Here is a 22,616-nt window from a genome sequence, read left to right as displayed (position 1 = left end):
CTTTTGTGCATGGCGAGAGATAGGGGTTCAGATTCATTTTGATGCAAATGGATTTCCAGTTTTCCCAGCACCATTTGTTGAAGATGCTATCCTTCCTCCATTGCATGCTTTTAGCCCCTTTATCAAATATAAGATAGTTGTAGTTTTGTGGATTGGTTTCTGTGTCCTCTATTCTGTACCATTGGTCCACCCGCCTGTTTTGGTACCAGTACCATGCTGTTTTTGTTACTATTGCTCTGTAGTATAGTTTGAAGTCTGGTATCGCTATACCGCCTGATTCACACTTCCTGCTTAGCATTGTTTTTGCTATTCTGGGTCTTTTATTATTCCATATGAATTTCATGATTCTTTTATCTATTTCTACAAGAAATTCCATTGGGATTTTGATTGGCATTGCATTGAACTTATAGAGGACTTTTGGTAATATCGCCATTTTGATGATGTTAGTTCTACCTATCCATGAGCAGGGTATATTTTTCCATCTTCTAAGGTCTTCTTCTATATCTTTCTTTAGGGTTCTATAATTTTCATTATATAAATCTTTCACCTCTTTTGTTAGGTTGATTCCCAAGTATTTTTATTTTTTGGGGGGATATTGTGAATGGAGTAGTTGTCCTCATTTCCGTTTCAGAGGATTTGTCACTGATATACAGGAATGCCTTTGATTTATGCGTGTTGATCTTATATCCTGCCACTTTGCTGAATTCATTTATTAGCTCTAGTAGCTTCTTTGTAGACCCTTTTGGGTCTGCTAGGTATAGGATCATATCATCTGCAAATAGTGATAATTTAAGTTCTTCTTTTCCTATTTTTATGCCTTTAATTTCTTTCGTCTGTCTAATTGCTCTGGCCAGTGTTTCGAGGACTATGTTGAACAGAAGTGGTGAGAGAGGGCATCCCTGTCTTGTACCAGATCTTAGAGGGAATGCCTTCAATTTTTCTCCATTCAGAATGATGCTGGCCTGTGGCTTATCGTAGATTGCTTTTACAATGTCAAGGTACGTTCCTGTTATCCCTAATTTTTCTAGAGTTTTGAACATAAAGGGATGCTGTACTTTGTCGAATGCTTTTTCTGCATCTATCGAGATGATCATATGGTTCTTATTTTTAAGTCTATTGATGTGGTGAATAACATTTATTGATTTCCGTATATTGAACCAGCCTTGCATCCCAGGGATGAATCCTACTTGATCATGATGTATAATTTTTTTGATATGTATTTGAATCCGATTCGCCAGAATTTTATTGAGGATTTTTGCGTCAAGGTTCATTAGAGATATTGGTCTGTAATTTTCTTTCTTTGAAGTGTCTTTGTCTGGTTTCGGAATCAGGGTGATGTTGGCCTCGTAGAATGAATTTGGAAGTTCTCCCTCTTTTTCTATTTCCTGAAATAGCTTGAAAAGTATTGGTGTTAGTTCCTCTTTAAAGGTTTTGTAAAACTCTGCTGTATACCCATCCGGTCCTGGGCTTTTCTTAGTTGGTAATCTTTTGATGGTTTCTTCTATTTCCTCTATTGTTATTGGTCTGTTTAGGTTGTCTATATCCTCCTGACTCAATCTGGGCAGGTCATAAGACTTAAGGAATTTATCTATGCCTTCACTATCTTCTATTTTATTGGAGTATAAGGATTCAAAATAATTTCTGATTATCTTCTGTATTTCTGAAGTGTCTGTTGTGATATTACCTTTTTCATCCCGTATGTTAGTAATTTGAGTTCTCTCTCTTCTTCTCTTCGTTAGCATGGCTAAGGGTCTGTCAATTTTATTTATTTTTTCAAAAAACCAACTTTTAGTCTTGTCAATTTTTTCAATTGTTTCTTTTGTTTCAATTTCATTTATTTCAGCTCTGATTTTAATTATTTCTTGCCTTCTACTTCTTTTGCTGTTGTTTTGCTCTTCTTTTTCTAGGATTTTGAGATGAAGTATGAGATCATTTATTTGTTGGTTTTTTCTTTTTTTGAGGAATGAACTCCAAGCAATGAATTTTCCTCTTAGAACTGCTTTCAATGTGTCCCATAGATTCCGATATGTTGTGTCTGTGTTTTCATTTAACTCTAGGAATTTTTTAATTTCCTCCTTGATGTCTTCTAAAACCCATTGATCATTCAGCAACCTATTGTTCATTCTCCAAGTGATGCTTGATTTTTCCTTCATTCTTTTATCATTGATTTTCAGTTTTATTCCATTATGATCAGATAAGATGCATGGTATTATCTCTACCCCTTTATATTGTCTAAGAGTTGCCCTGTGACATAATATATGGTCTATTTTTGAGAAGGTTCCATGTGCTGCTGAGAAAAAAGTGTAACTACTTGATTTTGGGTGGTATAGTCTATATATGTCAATTAAGTCTAGGTTGTTAATTGTGTTATTGAGTTCTATAGTTTCTTTATTTAACTTTTGTTTGGAAGATCTGTCCAATGGTGAGAGAGGTGTGTTGAAGTCTCCCATGATTATTGTATGGTGGTCTATTAGACTCTTGAACTTGAGGAGAGTTTGCTTGATGAACACAGCCGCACCATTATTTGGGGCATATATATTTATGATTGTTATGTCTTGTTGGTGTATGGTTCCCTTGAGCAGTATGAAGTGTCCTTCTTTATCCCTTTTGATTAACTTTGGCTTGAAATCTATTTTATTAGATATGAGTATGGACACTCCTGCTTGTTTCCGCATTCCATATGAGTGGTATGATTTTTCCCAACCTTTCACCTTCAGTCTATGAATATCTTTTTCTATCAGATGCGTCTCCTGTAGGCAGCATATTGTTGGTTCTTCTTTTGTGATCCATTCTACTAGCCTGTGTCTCTTAATTGGTGAATTTAAGCCATTAACATTTAGGGTTATTATTGAGATATGATTTGTTCTTCTAGCCATATTTGTTTATTGATGTTTCTAAACCTGATTTGTTATCCTCTTTAACTATTTTTCCCCCTTTACTGTCCCATTTCCTCTTCCTGTAATGTTTTGCCAAGGATTTTTTGAAGAGATGGTTTTCTAGCTGCGAATTCTTTTAACTTTTGTTTATCATGGAAGGTTTTAATTTCATCTTCTATCCTGAAGCTTAATTTCACCGGATACACGATTCTTGGTTGGAACCCATTTTCTTTCAGTGTTTGAAATATGTTATTCCAGGATCTTCTAGCTTTCAGGGTCTGTGTTGAGAGATCAGCTGTTATCCTGATTGGTTTGCCCCTAAATGTAATCTGCTTTCTTTCTCTTGCAGCTTTTAAAATTCTCTCCTTATTCTGTATGTTGGACATCTTCATTATAATGTGTCTAGGTGTGGATCTCTTATGATTTTGCACATTCGGCGTCCTGTAGGCTTCTAGGATTTGTGATTCTGTCTCATTCTTCATGTCTGGGAAGTTTTCTTGTATAATCTCACTGAATAGTCTGTTTATTCCTTTAGTTTGGAGCTCTGTGCCTTCCTGTATCCCAATGTCTCTTAAATTTGGTCTTTTGATATTGTCCCATAATTCTTGGATGTTCTGCTCATGGTTTCTTAGCAGACTTGCTGAGCTGTCTATGTTCTTTTCCAGTTGAAATACTTTGTCTTCATTGTCTGATGTTCTCTCTTCTAAGTGATCTAATCTGCTGGTAGTATTCTCAATTGAGTTTTTAAGTTGGTTTAATGATTCCTGCATTTCTAGGATTTCAATTTGTTTGTTTTTTATTACCTCTATCTCCCTGTGAAATTGATCTTTTACTTCCTGGATTTGTTTGTCAATGTGATCTTTCATTGTCTGATTTTGCTGTCTCATGTCTTCCTTGAGACTCCAGATCATCTGAAGCATATATATCCTGTACTCTTTATCTGACATTCCGTCTGTTGCAGCTATTACCTCTTCTAAAGTTGAGTTGACCTGCATTGCTTGTGGTCCTTTCTTTCCTTGTCTTTTCATACTGCTCGCGTTTCTTTCTGCTGGTGCAACTGTTGTGTTTTTTGAAATTTACCTCCTATTTATTTATATTGCTCTTGTATAGTTGGGAAGTCTCCCTTGCAGGGCGGGTAGTGGCTGTGCTCCTCCCCTAATTAGGGTGGTCTGTCTACCACACTAATTGGTCGCAGGTCTGCCCCCACTGCAGGCACTGGTGGCTGTTCTGCTCTGACCCCACTCCAATTGTGGTAACGTAACTACCACGCCCTGGGGTCGTTGGTCCTGATCTGGATGTGGGTGGCGGCTCTGCTGTGCCCCCACTCCAATTGGTGTGACGTGTCTACCACGCTGGCAGACCTCTAGGCCGGTGGGTCGCAGTTCTGCACAGCCCCCACTCCCAATGGGGGTACCTGACTACCTCTCCAACGGGTCGCTGAGCCCCCTCCGGACCCGGGCGGCGACCCTGCTCCACCCCCACTCCAACCAGTGTGACGCGACTGCCTCAGTGTTACGTGTCCACCACGTTGGCAAGCTACCTGGCCTGTCTTGCCAGTGGGTCGCTGGTCCTATTCTAGGCGTGGGCGGCTTCTCTCTTCAGCCCCAGCTGCATTTGGGGTTTCATGATACCACGCCGATGGGTCACTTGGCCTGCTCTGGGCGCAGGTGGAAGCTCCACTCTGCCCCCACAGCACCCAGCAGGACCCTGGCCGAGAAGCAGTCACCGCCGGTTCCCTAGCCTTGGGCCAAAGCAGCTTAGGTAGCAAGAACCCCGCCTTTCCGATCCAGATACACTCTCTCCGCTGGGAGCTGGCTCCAGCGAGCGACCCCCACGGGTTCCCCAGCCCCAGGCCAAAACTGTCCCCCGGGAGTCAGAACCCAGTCGCCCCAAGCTCAGCGCATGCTCCACTCGGAGCTCGCCTTCACAGGCAGTCTCTGCAGATTCCTCAGACCTGGGCCCGGTTAGCCCCGGGAACCCAAGTCCCGGGAACCCAAGTCCCGCTGCTCAGTGCCCGGCGCACGCCTTGCCAGGCACGAGCCTTCAAGAGTATTCTCCACAAGATCCCCAGTCCCGATCCTGAGCAAGAAATCTGTCTGCTAGACGCAGGCAAATACCAGCCTGAATTCACCTGTTCCGTAGCTGAATGAGCTGAGATCAGCAGAACAATGGGATGATTACATCATCTCTCCAAGATGGCGGCCGCCGTCCTCCGTGGCCAGACCGGTGACTGGAACCACCGCTTCTCTCCTCTGTCTCAAGCCGGAACTCCGCACCAAGCGCTGCTGATGTATCACTGGCAGGAGCCCTCCGAATCCGTATCGCTGTTCTCCCTCTCCTCGCTGTTCTCCCACTCCGGCACCCTGCCGATCCCCAGCGCGCGCCACAGACAACCAGCCGCAGAGCGATCAGGCTATGCGACCCTCCGTGCAGAGAAATGGAGCTCCCACTGCCGAACCTCGCACGATGGAAACCTGTCTATTAGATTCTGTAGCGCCTCAATTTCACTGGAAATTCCCAACAAGATATCCTTCAGCCGTTTCATATCTTCTTTCACTGGCTCAGTGATGCGGCACACTGGGGTGATGCACTCCCTTCGCCGCCATCTTCTTCCCTCTCCCTCTTGTGTTTTATACTTATCTTCACGTTGCCTATAGGCCCTTATGGACTCCCCAATACTGCTATTTCTAGAGATCTCCAGCTTCTACTTCTGGAGGTAACTTGTCAAACTGGCTAGCTCTGGAAGCCAAGCAACTTCTAGAATAACTAAGCAATAAATACTACACCTCAGTGTAGACAGGCAGTATCTACAGAAAATTAAGAGATTGTTGCTGCTTTTCTTGTTTGCTAAAAGTAATAAAAGTGTAATTTTCAGAAAAAATGATTGCACATATAGAAAACCCAAAGCACCTAAATAATTTGAAGAAATAATATACAGAGAAAGGCTGCTGAACATATAGTCAACATACAAATATTGATTATGTGCCTATAGACAGCAAGAATTTAAAAAGAAGTTTGTTTTTTTTTATTTGCCGGATATATTTATTTTCTGTAGTATGCAATACAAATTTACATGTGTATGCATTATGATTGTCACCAATAAATTTAAATCATATTTTTAAAAGCACTGAGTACATAATTACATGTTAGTAAATATCAGTTTCCAGGTATTTATGGGAGAAGATTGAATGTTAATGTATGCACATGTAGCTTTCTTGTACTGATATTTTGCTTTTCAATGTGGAGCTAGTAAAAGTGATTCTGTTGACAAAATGGATCAAACAAACAATAAATAACAAAATAAAGGTGAAATCATAGAGTATTGGTTAAGGTCACTAGCTTTTGAATCTGGATGGAACTGCATATCAATTTAACTCTCTGAACTTTTAATTTTCCTTATCTGATATATTCTCACTAGATTTTTTTTGAAACAGGCAAAAAAGAAATATATTGGAAGGAGAATTTACAGAATTTATGAGCAGTCTGGAGAACTGTGCTCAGAAAATAGTCTGGAACAATGTTATAATGAAGGAAAGAAATACAATGAAGTCATACACAGGACAGTTGGGTTAGGGGTGTCCCTTCTGCCCTGGGTTTGAGCTCTATGATGTGTCAGCTTCTTTGATCATACACTCCAAATTCAGATGCTTAGATGGGAGCATCCAGTTGTCCAAGCTTGGTTACATGGTCAAACCAAGACTAAAAAGAAGTTTTATAATAGAATAAAAGATTAATGCTTAGGAATGAAATAATAAAAATGTAAAAAAAATTCTACACAAAAATATGGAACATTTTGAGAAAATTAAGGAAGACCTAAATAAATGAATGGATAGGCTATCTTCATGGATTAGTGGATACAATACAGTAAATATAACAATTATCTCCTAATGGATTTAGTGCAACACCAATCAAAATTCCAGCAGGCATATTTTTTGTATACGTGGAGTAGGACTACCAAGCTAGTTCTAAAATGGAAATACATGGAAATACAAAGGGCCAAGGATAGCCAAGACAATTTTGAGAAAGAATAAAATTGTAGTAGTAAAAGTACTACTACAAGAGTTAGAGAGACATGTTAATTAAGATGGTGTAGTATTAACACAAGGGTAGACAATAGATCAATGGAACACCAGAGAGTTCAGAAACATACATACACACATATAGAAACTTGATTTATGACAGAGGTGCCACTGTAGGGAATGATTGCTCTTTTAACAAATAGTGAGGGATCAATTATATATCCATAGAAGGGCAAATACATACCTACAATATACCATGTATCATAATCAAATACAAGTGGATTCAAGATCTATATGTGAACTATAAAACAATAAGTTTTTAAATTCATGAACTTGGGATAAGGAAATCTCTCTTAAATAGCATACAAAAAGTATGCACTACAAAGGAAAAATTGATAAAATGACACTAGAGAGAAAAGGCAAGTCACAGAGTGAAAGAAAATATCCCCCCGCCCCCCGCCACACACACACTAGAACTCTTATACACTGATGGTACAAATTTAAATTTGTACAATTGCTTCAGAAAATTGTTTGGCAGTATCTACTAAACCTAAACATATGATCCAATAATTTGACTGATACACATAAATCCAGTAAAATCACATTCTTATATCACCAAATATATGTACAAAATGTTTATTAAACCATTATATATAAAAGCCAAAAACTGAAAACAACACAAATATCTATTAATAGTAGAATGGCTGAATAAAGTTGTAATAGTAATACAATGGAATACTACACAACAATGTGAATAAACTATAGCAATACAAAATCACATAGATGAACCTATAGATAAAATGTTAAATGAAAGATACAGAAGAGTACATATTGTAAGTATTTATATGAAGTTCAGGAACTGGTAACTTTTGAAAAGGAAGAAAGATAGAGTGATTAGGAGGGAGCGTCAGGAGAATTGGGGGGTTTTGATAATGTCCTATGTATTGATGTGTGCAGCATTTAAACAGATTCATTTGCTTTGTGAAAATTCATACAAAAGTTTTATATTCTTTTCTGAATTTGTGTTACATTTCAATAAGTAAGATTTTAATTGCAGTCCATGATTTAATGAAAATAAAATATCTAGTCATTTAGCTTTACACCAAATCAAAATACTACTGCCACTATTTTATGCCTGAAAATTTTATTTTTCTTCCCATTATTTGCTCCAGGCTCCCAAGCTTCTCACTATGAATACTCCCAGCTTACATTTGACCCATATGTGAGTCAGTAGTTCCATGTACTTTTTAGAAAGGCATGTTAAATGGTGCTATTTTGCTTTCTTCCAGATGCAACATGCAACATCAAGAATGGCAGATGCAAGCAGTTTTGTAAAACAGGCACTGATAGTAAGGTGGTTTGTTCCTGTACTGAGGGATACCGACTTGCAGAAAACCAAAAGTCGTGTGAACCAGCAGGTCAAAATCTAAATAAGTTGTTTTGTTTTTTTTTAAGAAAATATATATTTGAACCTTTGGCATTTTAACTCCCTAATTTTAATCCCTACTTGCATGTACTTCCTTTTGAAATCAAACAAAAGATCAATAGCATGAAATGGACAAATTATTTTTCAAAATTATATCATCATTTTAAATATAAATTTTGTTATTATCCACAATCTTTTTTGTGTCGATTTTTTTCTCTGACCTTTAAATCACAAAGCAATTGATTTGTGTGATTTCTGTATATATTTGTAATTCATCAAGTCAAATTAATGTAGTAATATAGTACTGTACCAGACTTCTAGTAGAAGGCTGGTGAATTTTAAGCATGAGACTGTCAGGGCCTGACTAGTATACTCTAAGAAAGTTATTTCCTGACTTTGAGCCTTAAGCTGAGTTTATACAGAGTGTCAGAATGTTTCCAGCAACTAACTGTTTAAGTTCTGCTAGGCTGATCAGCACTATGTTACAGAAGGAATAAAACAATGTTTCTCAGTCATGCTGACCATGCCACCATGTTGACAGTTGATTGGTATATTCAGTACATCTATACTCCAACCTCATGCTGCTCTTCTCTGAAGACAAAAGCAGTAGAAACTTTGTTCTGAAAAACATTAGGCTCTGCACGATTAATTATATTTGATGAATGAGACACTTTTTTGAAGCAAGCTACACATAATTTCTTTTGCATTTCCAAAGCCTGCTATTTTATTAAATTGGTGCATCAAATCATGCACCATTCCTCTGTAATTGGGTTCAATACCTATTTCAGCAATGCATCAGGCAGAGGAAATTAAAGTAAGGACCAGAATCCAGGAATATACATACTGCAACTAAAATAAAGAATCTCTAATGCTTTAGGGCCTGTCCACCTAATCTTCTGCCTGGTTCTTCACATATACTGCCTTAAAGCTTGCCTTCCTGGGAGGAGTGTGTGTATATATGAATGTACACACACACTTGTGTATTTAACTTTACAAAGCTACTTTCCAATGTAGACAAATGGCATAGTAGCTAAGCCCTTCTATGAGAGAGAAAAAGAATTGAGAGCCACCTCCAACCATTATGAGTTATATTTGAATGTAGCCTTTGCTTTAGCAGAATAAGTAGGCCAAACCTAAAATAAGCTTTTCTGCCTTTTCAAATATAATGGTCCCTTTTCTCTCAGCATTGTTGATCATGTATATTTATACATAAGTATTTTGAAACTAATTTCCTGTTTTCTCAACCACATGCTGCCTTCATGATACTTTCCCACAGCTGGTTGCTATAGAAATGTCTGTTATAAGGAAAGTCTCTAGGAGGAAAGTGAGAAATGAAAATGAAGTATAAGGTGACTTTGTTTGACTACAAATTTCCATTTTGGTAGTCCCCAGTGTAGCTGTAGATGATTGGGGGCCAGGGGACAGGGAATAAACCAACTCAAAGAGGTGTTCAAGTTCCAGGTAAATACAGCTGTGATAATCATATTAGTAAACTTTTTGGTTAATAATTGACAGCCAGGTAATTGAACCAAAATGATCTCACTTCAAAAAACACATGAAATCCACCTTGGATACTAGAGGGCATTCTAGTCAAGAAATCCTGTTAATGATAACCAGCAGAAGTTCCATTCACTAATTAGTCCCATTAATCTAATGGCACAAAGCATTCAACTTCCATTCAGGGACAGCACCTGGAAGTACAATGTTAGTAAAGAAACTAAACAAAGTCATGAGACTTTATAAAAAGTCCTACCAAATTTGATTCCAGAACACCTATTTCCATCAAGATGATGGATTCTGGAGCCAAATGTTCTTTCCATGAAGGTTTTGAAAACTTTCCATGAAAATAATGCAATCAACTATATTCATTGATTAGATTTTTTAATGTTGATGGGCCTGCTTCTCAGAAGTGACAGGAATTGGCCTCATTCTCCATTTTCAAAATGTATCTTCCATTAGCCAATGAAAAATATTGGAATGCTAATATTTTTTTTCTATTTTTCTAGTGCCATTTCCATGTGGAAGAATTTCTATGTCAAACACTTCTAAGAAGCTCACCCGTGCTGAGACTATTTTTTCTAATATGGACTATGAGAATTCTACTGAAGCTGAAGAATTCATTTTGGATAACATCACTCAAAGCACTGAGCCATCTAATGACTTCACTCGGGTTGTTGGTGGAGAAAACGCCAAACCAGGTCAATTCCCTTGGCAGGTACTCTATACTGATTGTGTGTCAAAACTGGAGTTCAGCTGGTAAAAGACAGGCCAGGTGGGAAGCTGAAGCTAGGCCACTGGCAAGACTTGTGAGGTGAGACAAGTATTTAGGTAAGTTTCAGTAGTAAGCAACGTGACAGTCCTGATAGATGAGCATCTGGGGAAAGAGAAGTCCAGGGACAGCTACCATAAAAGGTCAAGAAGAATTTGGCATCAAAGAAAGAACACAGCAAGATTCCAGCAAGCAATTAACTGGTCACCAATAGGGAGGTCTGGAAGAGAGGTCACAGATACTAGAGTTCAAGGTACTGCTCCAGCTCAGCCCCTGGGGAAACTGGTGAGAGTCAAAAAGTTTCTTGGCCCAGAGAAACTGGATTATTTTTAAGGGAGCAAAGGACTCTTGTAGGAAGGATTAAGGCAAGAATGGTTCTTAGAGTCAGGACATGAAATGGGGGCTTGATCCATTACTCTGGTTTTCAGTGTGGTAGCAGTAGAGTCACCTGGGAACTTATTAATAATGCAAATTCTCATGCTCCACCACAGATCTACTGAATCAGAATCACTTGTGTGGGGCCCAGCCTCTGTGTATAAGCAAGCCCTCCAGGTGATTCTGAGGCACATTTACAATTTGAAAATCACTGGTGCAAAGGAAACAAACATATTACATAATCCAGCATTCAAAACACCAAACAGTGGACTCTTTCTACCTAGTTTCTTCCAGGGTGTTCTACAGACAACCTACATAAACAGAACTACCTATGCACATTTTTATGTAACTACCAACAGCTAGATTTGTAGCAAAACCAGGGTTGTAACTATTCCTATAGCTAAAGCCTAAGTGATTCCATCTGTGAGAAGGGATAAGCCACCTCCTCTCCATCTCAAGGCAAGGAGCCAGGCTGGTCCTTATGGAAAGTTGTGCTGTCCAAAATGGTAACCACTAGCCACATGTGGTTACTTAAATTAATTATGAGTAAGTAAACTTACAAATTCAATCTTTAATCACACCTGCCACATTTCCAGTGCATAATAGCCACATGTAGTGAGTGCTACTGTACTGACCAGGGCAGGTGTAAATAGAATACTTCCATCACTGCATAAATTTCTATTGGAGAGTGCATATGTATATTAGTTTACTCTAATTTAAAACTCCCTAGTGGCCACAATCATATTTGGTAGTTATTTCAAGGATGCTTCACTCCAAAATACTTTCTCTACTGAGGTTTGAAATTCTGCCATCACAGAGTGGTAGCTTTAAAGACTTTGCAATCATCAAATGGGTAACAATTAAAGCCAGATAAATGTCTCCAGGTTTAACACCACTGAAATTTTCTTAGACTAGCTATGTATTTATCCATTCTTCAGAATGCTTGCTGTTTTCCAACATAATAAATGAAAGATATTAAACATAGGCCTCAGGACATGGGGACATTGTAGAGAAAGGTACCACACGGTAACACAACATTACAACCAAGACATAATATTTTCCTTCCTTTTGTCTTTGTTTTTTTTTAATACAGTATTTTGTTGGACCTGATCTTCTAGCCAATAAAGTACACTGTATGTCCCTGTGTCCCCACTTAAAGGCACCCTACCAGTGCCCTTTCCCTCACCCACCAAACCACCCTTCCTTTACTCATCCACGTCTTTACCATTCTTCGTAGTCCTGCTAAAATTGACCTTGTCCACTCACCTTTCTTCATTCTCTTTTTCTTGTTTGCGCTTTCATTCATTAAGTATCTGATTTACATGAATAAGGTGGTTATAAGAAAAGATCCTACTTTATGACAATTATCCTCCTTGGGCTTGTGGGACATAAAGCAGTGTTTATAGTAGAGAAGCCAGGGAGCCTGTGTTATTAGTTCAGAACATCACTTCCTTTTTTTTTTTTTTTTGGAGTGCTCTACCACTGAGCTACATACCTAGCCCTATTGGTTTCCTGTTTAAAAAATCCAACTTCTTTTTAAATCCCAGGATGAACGCAATGTGAGTTTAGCGTTGCCCCCTTGTCATACCAGAAATGAAATGGCTAATATAATTAAATGAGAACCAAAACAGGAGAAGGGGTGGATAAAGTCTCTGTTTAGTCTCATAATGTCTATTTCCCACCAATCCTCTTTAAACCAGATGCTTGGCAGTGTTTTAACAAATGCAATGCGTTTCCTAAAAGAAAGCAACTCGGGCAGACATTTTATTTCCTTTTTAAGTAGAAAAAGACTAATAGATTGTGGTTGCAGTTCTGTGAGAAGATATGATACTCATCATTCCAAATCTTTTTGTATTCTTCTCACTGCACACTTACAGAAGACCTGTGGTCTTTTTCCTGTCCTGACTATCTAAGATCATTTGGAACATTCAAGATTACTCACAAATTCATGTTTGCACACATGTTCACTCCCTGTTTCTCCCATATGCACTAAGACTACTGACTATGGGTGTACCAAGCACTAGATTTTCTTCTTTTGCAAAGGCAAAGTACTAAGCTTTTTCTAGTATAGTTGAGAAAGACTCTACACTGTTTCCTTCCTCAACAGAGAATGTTCTCTCCATACCTACCCAGTTCCCCAGGAAACGTTATTGGTTTTTAAAACTTGGAGATTATCTGAATGTCCAAAAGGCACCTTTAGACAAAGATGAACAGTAAATAAAACAAGCCAGAATGATTCCTCCTTGGTGGAAAGGCCATCTCGGCCACACCATGGTTAATGTGTAGAATGGGAAATACTAGATGTGTTGCAGACAAGATTGCAACCAGGGTCTGGGGTTGTAGCACTGTGATAGAGCACTTTCATAGCTTGTGTGAGGCACTAGGTTCAATTTTCAGCCCCACAAATAAATGAATAAAATAATCAACATCTAAAAAAATTTTTAAAGACCAAGAGAAAGGAAACAACAGCTGGGGTTTCAGTGGCCACCATATTATACTTCTGGCTGTGAAATATGAAATACTACTTAGAATATCATCTGGAAAAGAGTGTGTTTGGAAGTGCCGATGTTTCATAAAAGCCTTTCTATTCAGAATTGATTCTTTCATCTTTCAAATTGGCAGGGGTGAGGGATAAAGTGATCACTCAGGGTGAAGAAATCCCACAAAGAAGGACATAGAGTTCACTTTCACCAGGAGTAATGAACAGTTTGAATGGACTGAGAAAGCTTTTTTTAGTCTGTCAAAAGAAAAAGGTGTCGGTGAGCTGTCAGCGAGACCCACGGGGGGGGGGGGGGGTGGCTGGGTGGGGTGGTTCACCCTGTGGTCTTAGCGGCAAGTTTGCAGGCAGATTCCAGCCACTGCTGAGTGGTAGGCTGGGTGGCTTTGGGAGGAAACGTGGGTAGAACAAATATTTGTGGAACTGCCTACGGGAAAAGATGTTCTGTTCCTGGGAACAGACAGCAGCCGCTGCGTGGCCCCGGGAGTTCATAGGACTTGGTTCACCTGGCGGGAGACGAGAGCAGGCTGAGGGACGGCAGGGACGCCATCCCAACCGTAGCCTGTTCGCGCTAGCGCTCATTTTTTACCTCATTCTCTGGCTTCCACCTCAGTCTGCTGGGCCAGAGGAAAGTGCCAACCCTGCCGCGTCGCAGGACATGGTCGCCTCCCAGCAGCCCCCAACGGTTCTAGAGCAGTGCAGCAAACCCCATTCTGGGCTGAGCCAGAATGCCAGAGGCGCAAGCGCTTCAGGCGCTTCCCCCTCGGAGAGTTGTTAGGCTGGGGGCGGGGGAGGGGAAGGAGTCACAGCTGGGGTCTTCTTCCTTCTCTCTCCTCCGCCCCCAGCTGGCTTGGGCTGGGAGGGGCAGGATGCAGGCCCCAGAAGGGACAATTAAGAAGAAGAAAGAAAGTAAAAGGTTAAGTGCCCTACTTGGAAACAGAAAGGAGATTTTCTTACAGTTACCATATCTCGTGGAATGGGGAACTAAAACAAGACTTGAATTTCCCAAGTTACAAAGGGAAGAAAATCTTTGAACATTATAGAGAACAGGGAAATTACAACGCCTATATTACCAGATTGGTTTCATCAACACCGCAAAACTGAGACGTTTGAGCGGAATGCGGCTGTGCACGCTGTCAATCCCAGCGTCTCAGGAGGCTGAGGTAGGAGGATTGCGAGTTCGAAGCTAGCCTCAGCAACTTACTGAAGTCCTCAGAAAATTACCGAGACCCCTTCTCTAAAAAGATCTGGGGTTGTGGCTCAGTGGTTAAGTGCCTCTGGGTTCAACCTCTTGTAACAAACATAAAAGCTTAGAGGTTTGAGGCAGGACACGTGGCTCAGTGGTAGGGCACTTGCCAAGCATGTTAGAGACCCTGGGTTTTATCCCTAGCACTGCAAAACACATACATATGTGTATATATTTCATATATACATATGTGCATATATAAGTGTGTATATACATACAGACAGAGAGACAGGTTTGAAAGAGTGACATGTTTTTCAGGGATTCTAGAGCTTTAATTTGGTTTTGGTCCCAAGCCCATGATCCTGCCATCTGACAATTCTCAGCATGCACAAACTGACCCAAGAACTGCTTTGGGTTAAGATCTGATTAGCTCTGTAGGTGAAGTACCTGGTCTATTTTCTGTTTTATCATAAGCTTCAGTTCTGTATGAGGCATATTTATTCCACATTTAATAGTCTGAAGATCATTCTACCACATTGAAAAAAAAGGAATAATATGGAAGCCAAGTGACTAAGCTGTCCTCATGTTGTATCATATGCATTTCCTAATATTTAACTATTTTAACCTATAGAAAATGTCTGAAGAAGCAGTTTGTCCATTCTTTATTCTATTCTTAGCCTAAATCTTTAAAGCATCTTAACATTTTCCCCAGTCTCGGCTTCCCTCAGCCCTGGCTTTCAGCTATCTTTAAATTTGCCTGCACTCTTGCCCTATACTGCTAGCTACAATGATTCAAATAGGACACAAGTCAGTAGCAGATAGCAGGTGGAGTAACCATTTGCATAAATCACAGCTTTTTTGTGTGGAGGGGTATGTTACATGAAAATAGAAAGATAGTCTCTTGAAAAAAAGATGACCCTGTATTATTCCTAGCTCAGGTGATAAATAGGAACATGATATATATATATAATCACACCAGGACCCACAAAGCTAGTTGGGACAGAATATTTAGACTATTATACTCTAAGACTGTTTGATGAAATATATTTCAATATTAACTAATTGAAATAATGGTATATTTGAAATAATGTCATATTTCAAGTTAACCACTAAAAACCAAAGTGAGTATCCCCTCTATGCCCAGTAAAATGACATAAGGCCATGGGTTGACTGAATCATGCCTGCAGGCATAGCAAGTTATAGGTCATGTAGAAATGGTTTTACTTTGTATATGAGAGTAAAGATACAGAAAAAGTGTTATTGGAAAGTTGGAGTGAGTGACAGAAGGAGAATAAAAGTTTTGCTGAAATCACAGGGAAAGGCTAGGTTGGAATTAACACTTGGAAAGAGAACAACAGGGCAACCACTGGTACTCTGGACTGGCATTTTCATGAAGAGTATAAGTGCAATTTTGTGAGTATGTATTTTGTAGATGAATGTAGTTGTGTTTGATATGTGTGTGTGTGTGTGTGTGTGTGTGTGTGTGTGTGTGTCCAAAAGAGGAAAAACAGGCTCCTGTTAGGCTGTGGCTATCATGAAAATGTTTAACAGATCAGAACTCAGGTATCTTGCTCACAACATATGCCTTCCCATTTCCTCCATCATTCTCTGAAGTGGTGTCTTAATATGAACTTGTCCTTGGCCAAGTACAAAGCTCATCCCCCAAATATCTAATATTTATATAGATTTGGTCCAGAGGTAGCCAAGAAAGCATTCCAAAACCATACCAATTGTAATATCTTTAAATGCAAAAATATATATTTGAGGTCTTTTTTGGCAAAGATGTTTGCTAAAATTTCTAACACCAATCAGGGATTGGCAAAGAATTCTCTTTGGGCTTAAAAGAACAACCATATTTCTCAGACATCCACTGGAAAGCAATAGAAACATCAAGCAGCAAGTCTTTGGCAGAAGTCAGACAAACTACATCACAGTCTCTGTATCCAGAGGCTGTGGATTCATTCAGTCTGACCTAAGTAGCCCACTAAACTGAGAGATACCCAGCTTCCACAAACAAACCCCTGCCCTGCCTCAAACAGTGGCTGGAGGGGAAACAATGTGATATCTAGGCTGGTAAACTCTTATTTCCACCTGCTTGAATGGATGCATTCAGTTGTAATCATCACGTCCATTATAGAATCATGTTGCCCACATTTTCTTGGTGATAATAATCACTTGGGGTCAGAGTTCACACATGGTCTTATAACCAGCATGCTTACAGAAGGCTATATACTGAGAAGGATGGCATATCTAGAGTTTAATACTTACATTTGTGCTGTGTAACTGAAGTCCAATGAGACAACAGAGCATGCACTGGGGCCTTGGAACCTGGGATTACCAACTGCTTGATTACCAAGCAGTTCCACCTCTCACCACTCCCTAGAGAGTTTCTTCACCTCCTTCTCCTCTACCCCTGGTGCCTTAGCTAGCCCTGCCTCTCCCTTCCACACCTGCCCAATGACCACTGCCACCCCCAACCCCTGGTGCCCAGACATACACCTCCTCCTTGTCTCTACCCAACTACTGTTGCCACCCTTCTCCCCTGGCAAGGACCTGGGCCCAGACACAAGGAGGATTGAGGTCAGGTGCACACGCTCTGTGCTATCTGGGGAAGGGACATACATGGCCATAGGCATCTCTGGACCAGAAATGGGCTATGGAACAATTAAAGGATTAATGCTAGGGGCAAGCCTCTTGCCAGTTTCCTTTTTGGGTACATCCTGACATGAATGTTGCAATCCCTTGGGAATTATCTCTCTGCCTTGATTGCTGCAATAGGAAACCAGTAGTACCGTAGGCCCCCTGGCAAAGAAAGATTGACTTACCCTCCCGTGATAGAGTCCAGTAACCTGTGGCTGGCAGACAGGGAGTCTTGTGGGTGTGTGTGCTGAACTGTAGAGTGCCACCCCTGGGCACCTGTAAAGGTCTACACTCTCCTAGCAAATATCCCCATGCCAAAGGGAGCATGATATTAAATATCAAGCTAAAAAAAGAAAAATAAATAAACATTTCAAGAAAGATCACTGAAGAAAAGAAAAATTTTGAATTTTAGTATCTTCAGTGACACTTTTTTCCTGGCTTTGGAACAAAAGACTTCACATTTCCGTTTCTCATTGATACCCCTCCCCCCACAAAAAAGTATGTTGATACAATGGGGTGAGCATTATTAAAACAAAGATTACCAAGCCTTGGGAATTCTGATTCAGTAGTGCAATACACTTGTCTAACTTAATCGTACGTAAGAATATGCTAGAGAGCTTCATTTTCCCCAGCCCCTAGCAGTAAATATTTTAAGTTTCAATAAGCCTGCAAATCTGCACTTTACAAGCACTCCAGGTGATTCTCCTGCCTTGGTCCATTTAAAGAGATACTGGATGCTCAGAGGTACAAATACTGGAGTCAGGCAGACTTGGTTCTATATCCCACTAGCTAACTTGAGGGGAGTTAATACATATCTCTAAACCTTAATTTGCACATCTATGGATGGATATATTACTATCATTCCATAAGGATATTATGTTTTTTTCAATAAAGATAGTTAACATGTGTTATCTATATACTGGCCAAAGTGCTGGGCAATATACACAACTTATCTCCTTTAATCTTCAAAATAACCCTGTGAGATAGCATTTTTTATTACTGCCTTTCTTTGAGGATGTTATGTTTTGATATAAAATGTATACAAAACAGTACAAGGATTGGCCCCAAATAAGCACTCAATATATATTCAAAAAATTAGAATAATTGTTAAATCTGGGTGGTGGACACACTGATGTTTATTATATTATTATTTGAGGTTTTTCAGTAGTTTTACAGCTTTTTTAAGATAAAAAGCAACAGAAAGGGAGAGCCAGAGTTTGGAAAAGATCATGAAGCCTATTATGAGCTGTCCCTATAGCTCTCACAGTGAGAGGCTAGTGATTCAGTGTCTAGTCTAGGACATAGTAGGTGTTCAGTAAGTTGAATTCAGGACTGGAAGAACTTTCAAAAGAACATGCCCCAGGGACTATCTCTGACCCACACATAAAGGAGTTGACCATCTGCTTTCTCTGGTTTATGAATGATTTTATGCCTAGGGCTACCAGTGCCTTAGGAATAGTGCATCCATTCACAAAGAACTCATGGGCTCCTGAAGAGTTTACTGAATGTTGAGTATGCCCTCTAGTGTTCACATATCTCAGCTTTCTTTGGGAAAATTTAGATGGAGAAAGGCCCTCACTTACATTGGACCTGAAATTCTCTAACTAGATCTAGACCTTAAGGTGCTGGAAATATTCGTTGTCCTCTGTGATTGTGCAGAAAATATACAGATGAATGAATGGTTATCTTTGCCCACTTTGCCCCCAAATAAAATAAAGCACAGCTAACTAGACCTTTTAAGACAAAGGCAGATTGCATATGCAGCCAGGCAGGGTGGGGTATGGATAGGAAAGAATGGAAGGAGCTTGCCAGTCCTGCTGTGCCCCACCGCTTAGGTGGCTTTATGCACAGCCCTGATAGAGGCATTAAGTCTAGTTCATACTATTCCAGTTTGGAAGGGGCTTGAAAGAACTCCTGGAAGAATATATCATCTTTTCTTTTTCAAATGATTTATAGCAAAGAGATCTCCACACGCAGAGACAGGAGACTCAATATCTCTATTCATCTGGAGGAGTTGTCAGTGTGTTTCCTAAAATACATGCTGTATCCCATGAAGCAATTGTGCCATCTGAAAATCTGACTCACCTGGGAAAGGAACTCGAAGGCCCCAAATCTCTCCTGCCTCTCATTGTGCATTTTCCTCAAGATAGTTACAGAAATGGCTTTTTGGTTTGAGTTTCAGAAACCCTAATTCATCCACAAAGGTGACACCTTGCAGAAATTTGCCATTTCTGCCAGTGCCTACAAGCCAAGTTTCTGCCTACTCCTGTTAATAGCACATGTATTTATTTTGTTCTGGAACAAATATATTGTTCAGTAAGATTCTTAATTTGTTTCCACAGGTCCTTTTGAATGGTAAAATCAATGCCTTCTGTGGTGGCTCCATCATCAATGAAAAATGGGTTGTAACTGCTGCCCACTGTATTGAGCCTGGTGTTAAAATTGAGGTTGTTGCAGGTAAATAAACAAAAGGATAATAATCTATACAATTGCTAAACCTTCTATGGGATTGATACATCATATTTTACTAAGATCTAATAGGATTGTTACTAATTAAGTTGGGCCAGTGGTAGAGGAAATATAATTTCAGAACTTGCTCTATCCTTCAAGCCCCATAGTTCTTTTGATGAATACATAAAGCACTCATCTCAATAGGATGCAATTATTTATTGTGGTATCAATTTCCCCACCAAACATGAACGATTTGGTAATATTTTGAGACTTGGTTGTCAGTTTTCAGTGATACCAAGTAGACACATGGAAAATCTGTTTCTATGAAAGTTGTGACTTAAAATGAAATTTATTTCAATAGGTGAATATAACATTGAAGAGAAGGAAGATACAGAGCAAAAGCGAAATGTGATTCGAGTTATTCCTCACCACAACTACAATGCAACTATTAATAAGTACAACCATGACATTGCCCTTCTGGAACTGGATGAACCCTTAATACTAAACAGCTATGTAACACCTATTTGCATTGCCAACAGGGAATACACAAATATCTTCCTCAAATTTGGATCTGGCTACGTGAGTGGCTGGGGAAGAATCTTCAATAGAGGGAGATCAGCTTCAATTCTTCAGTATCTTAGAGTTCCACTTGTTGACAGAGCCACATGCCTTCGGTCCACAAAGTTCAGCATCTATAATAACATGTTCTGTGCTGGCTTCCATGATGGAGGTAGAGATTCATGTCAAGGAGATAGTGGGGGACCCCATGTTACTGAAGTGGAAGGGACCAGTTTCTTAACTGGCATTATTAGCTGGGGTGAAGAATGTGCAATGAAAGGCAAATATGGAATATATACCAAGGTATCCCGGTATGTCAATTGGATTAAGGAAAAGACAAAGCTCAATTAATGAAAAATGCATTTCCATGGTTGATTCATTGGGATTGGAACTGGATTGGGCCCTTTAAATTCCTTGTGTCTTGTTGAATTTAAATATATACTTCTATAAACATTGCCTTTTCTCTTTGCAGGGGAGAATTCCATCTAGAATTTATATTTTACTAGAGGAAGTAGATTAGAAAATGTAATCACTAGAGAAATGAAGTGTGGTAGGAAATCATCACCATTTACAAAGGGCTCAGCCCTTACCAAAATTGTGAAGCTCTCCACCCTGCCCAGCAGGTTCTATGGTTCTCCATTGTGGTAACTCACCTGATTCTCCCTCCTTAACAGCATTCCATGTTCTAACTCTTCCATGCCTCTCTCATCAAAACATCAACATTCATTAGGTCAGTATCCAGGATCTTTACTCGAGTCCATCACAAGGCCAACACCACATTCATAAAGAGAACATAGGAATAGTTAATAGGTCAAAACTTGTTGGAAGCACTTCTTATTTTTCTCTGTCTTTATTCCTGAATCCTTTCTCTTTTCTGACTCCCAATCTCCAAATTAACTTTTCAATTTCTTACTCCCTCTTGGTCATTTCCCCTCCACAGTCATTAAAGGTGGTAAGGGGAGCATTCTGTTTCACTGCTATATATAGGTGTATGTGTCTATTAAAACCTGGCTTTCTTTTATTTTAGTCTCAGATTGACTTTTATAACATAGGGATGAAGGAAGGTGATTGAAGAACATGTGGAGAAAGTTCCTTTCAGAGCATTAAGCTAGTGTGTGTGTATCTCAATGAGCCATCCAGAACAGTTCCCTAAGAGTTTGTCACTAGGTGATTATGGCAGTCTGGCTGGGGATGGTTCCATCAAGGCAAGGCTTGCAGGTCACTAATTAAAAAAGCTGACATCAACCAAGGTATTTTATCCCCTGTATGGAAAAAAAATAATGCTAACAGAAAGAACATTCCATTTGTAACCAAGAACTAGCAGAGTCTTTAAGGGAGAAATTAGCAGCATATCTCCAACATTACCTGGAGCCAAGCAAGAAGTTTCCTAGATCAGAGACCATGAGCATCATCTCCTTGGCTAATATATACATCAGTGGAGAAGGGCACACAGGCTCAAAGAGCTGAGTCATTACACCCAGATAACCAACTCCCGTTTTTTTTTTGATTCCATGTTCACCAAGGAACTTTGTGATTATGATTAATCTTTCTCTACTGAATTTCCTAGAGGGCTGCTGACCAATCAACATGTCATTCTACTTATGAATTAATAAACTGGTGTTCTAGTTCCTACTGAGTTTTTGTGAGTTTATTTGATGTGACTCAGTCACTCTGTATTGATGTGGGACTACTGACAAAATCATGTTTGGAACCCACCCCCTGCCCCCGCCATAGTCTCAGACACACCTCACTCATTGATTTCTTTAAAGTCTTCCTACTTTAGTCTTATAAACATAAGTATCAATAAAATTTGAAATATTTTCAAATGTCTCCATGTTTCTTGTTAAATAGTTCACATAGAGGTATCCCAAATGCTACATTCAGCAAAACACTCGGAACAATGTGTCTGAATGCAATACACCTAGGATGGCATGGGTTCTAATTAGCTGTGAATATGACCTGGGAAAAGTCACAACCCCTTATGGAATTTGATTTCTCCATTTGTATAGAGATTTTAACAGAATACTCTCCAAAAGCCTTTATGACCTTGACAGTCTGTGATTTGTTTATTTTTTTTTTTGAGTCTTTGTGTATGTATGTGTGTGAGAATGCTCACATGTATAGTACTGAGGATTGAACCCAGGGGTTCTCTACCTCTGAGCTATATCCCCAATCCTTTTTATTATTTTTAGACAAGGTCCCCCCCTAAATTGCCCAGATTGGCTTCAAACTTGTAATCCTCCTGCCTCAGCCTCTTGAGTCGCTAGGATTACAGGCATATCCTGCCATGCCTGGCTTTTTTCAGTCTTTTACTCAACA

The 22,616-nt window shown here is 39.6% G+C and overlaps 2 protein-coding genes across 10 annotated transcripts in view; one reads left to right on the top strand and one right to left on the bottom strand.

The window, feature by feature from the left end:
- Positions 1 to 21,926, top strand: part of F9 (coagulation factor IX) — a 37,875-nt gene extending 15,949 nt beyond the window's left edge. Inside the window, exons 5-8 of the mRNA XM_005325159.5 lie at positions 8,185 to 8,313; positions 10,328 to 10,536; positions 19,631 to 19,745; positions 20,101 to 21,926. Coding sequence (XP_005325216.1) covers positions 8,185 to 8,313; positions 10,328 to 10,536; positions 19,631 to 19,745; positions 20,101 to 20,648 — 1,001 coding nt within the window. The 3' untranslated portion in view covers positions 20,649 to 21,926. The remainder of the gene's footprint in view (positions 1 to 8,184; positions 8,314 to 10,327; positions 10,537 to 19,630; positions 19,746 to 20,100) is intronic.
- Positions 1 to 22,616, bottom strand: part of Mcf2 (MCF.2 cell line derived transforming sequence) — a 153,541-nt gene that overhangs the window by 2,330 nt on the left and 128,595 nt on the right. The window lies entirely within an intron of this gene.

The sequence above is a fragment of the Ictidomys tridecemlineatus genome, chromosome X (genome assembly GCF_052094955.1).
Source record: "Ictidomys tridecemlineatus isolate mIctTri1 chromosome X, mIctTri1.hap1, whole genome shotgun sequence".
In the NCBI taxonomy this organism is placed as follows: domain Eukaryota; kingdom Metazoa; phylum Chordata; class Mammalia; order Rodentia; family Sciuridae; genus Ictidomys; species Ictidomys tridecemlineatus.
Note: the sequence above shows the minus strand (reverse complement) of the source record. Positions and strands in the feature narration are given on the sequence as shown.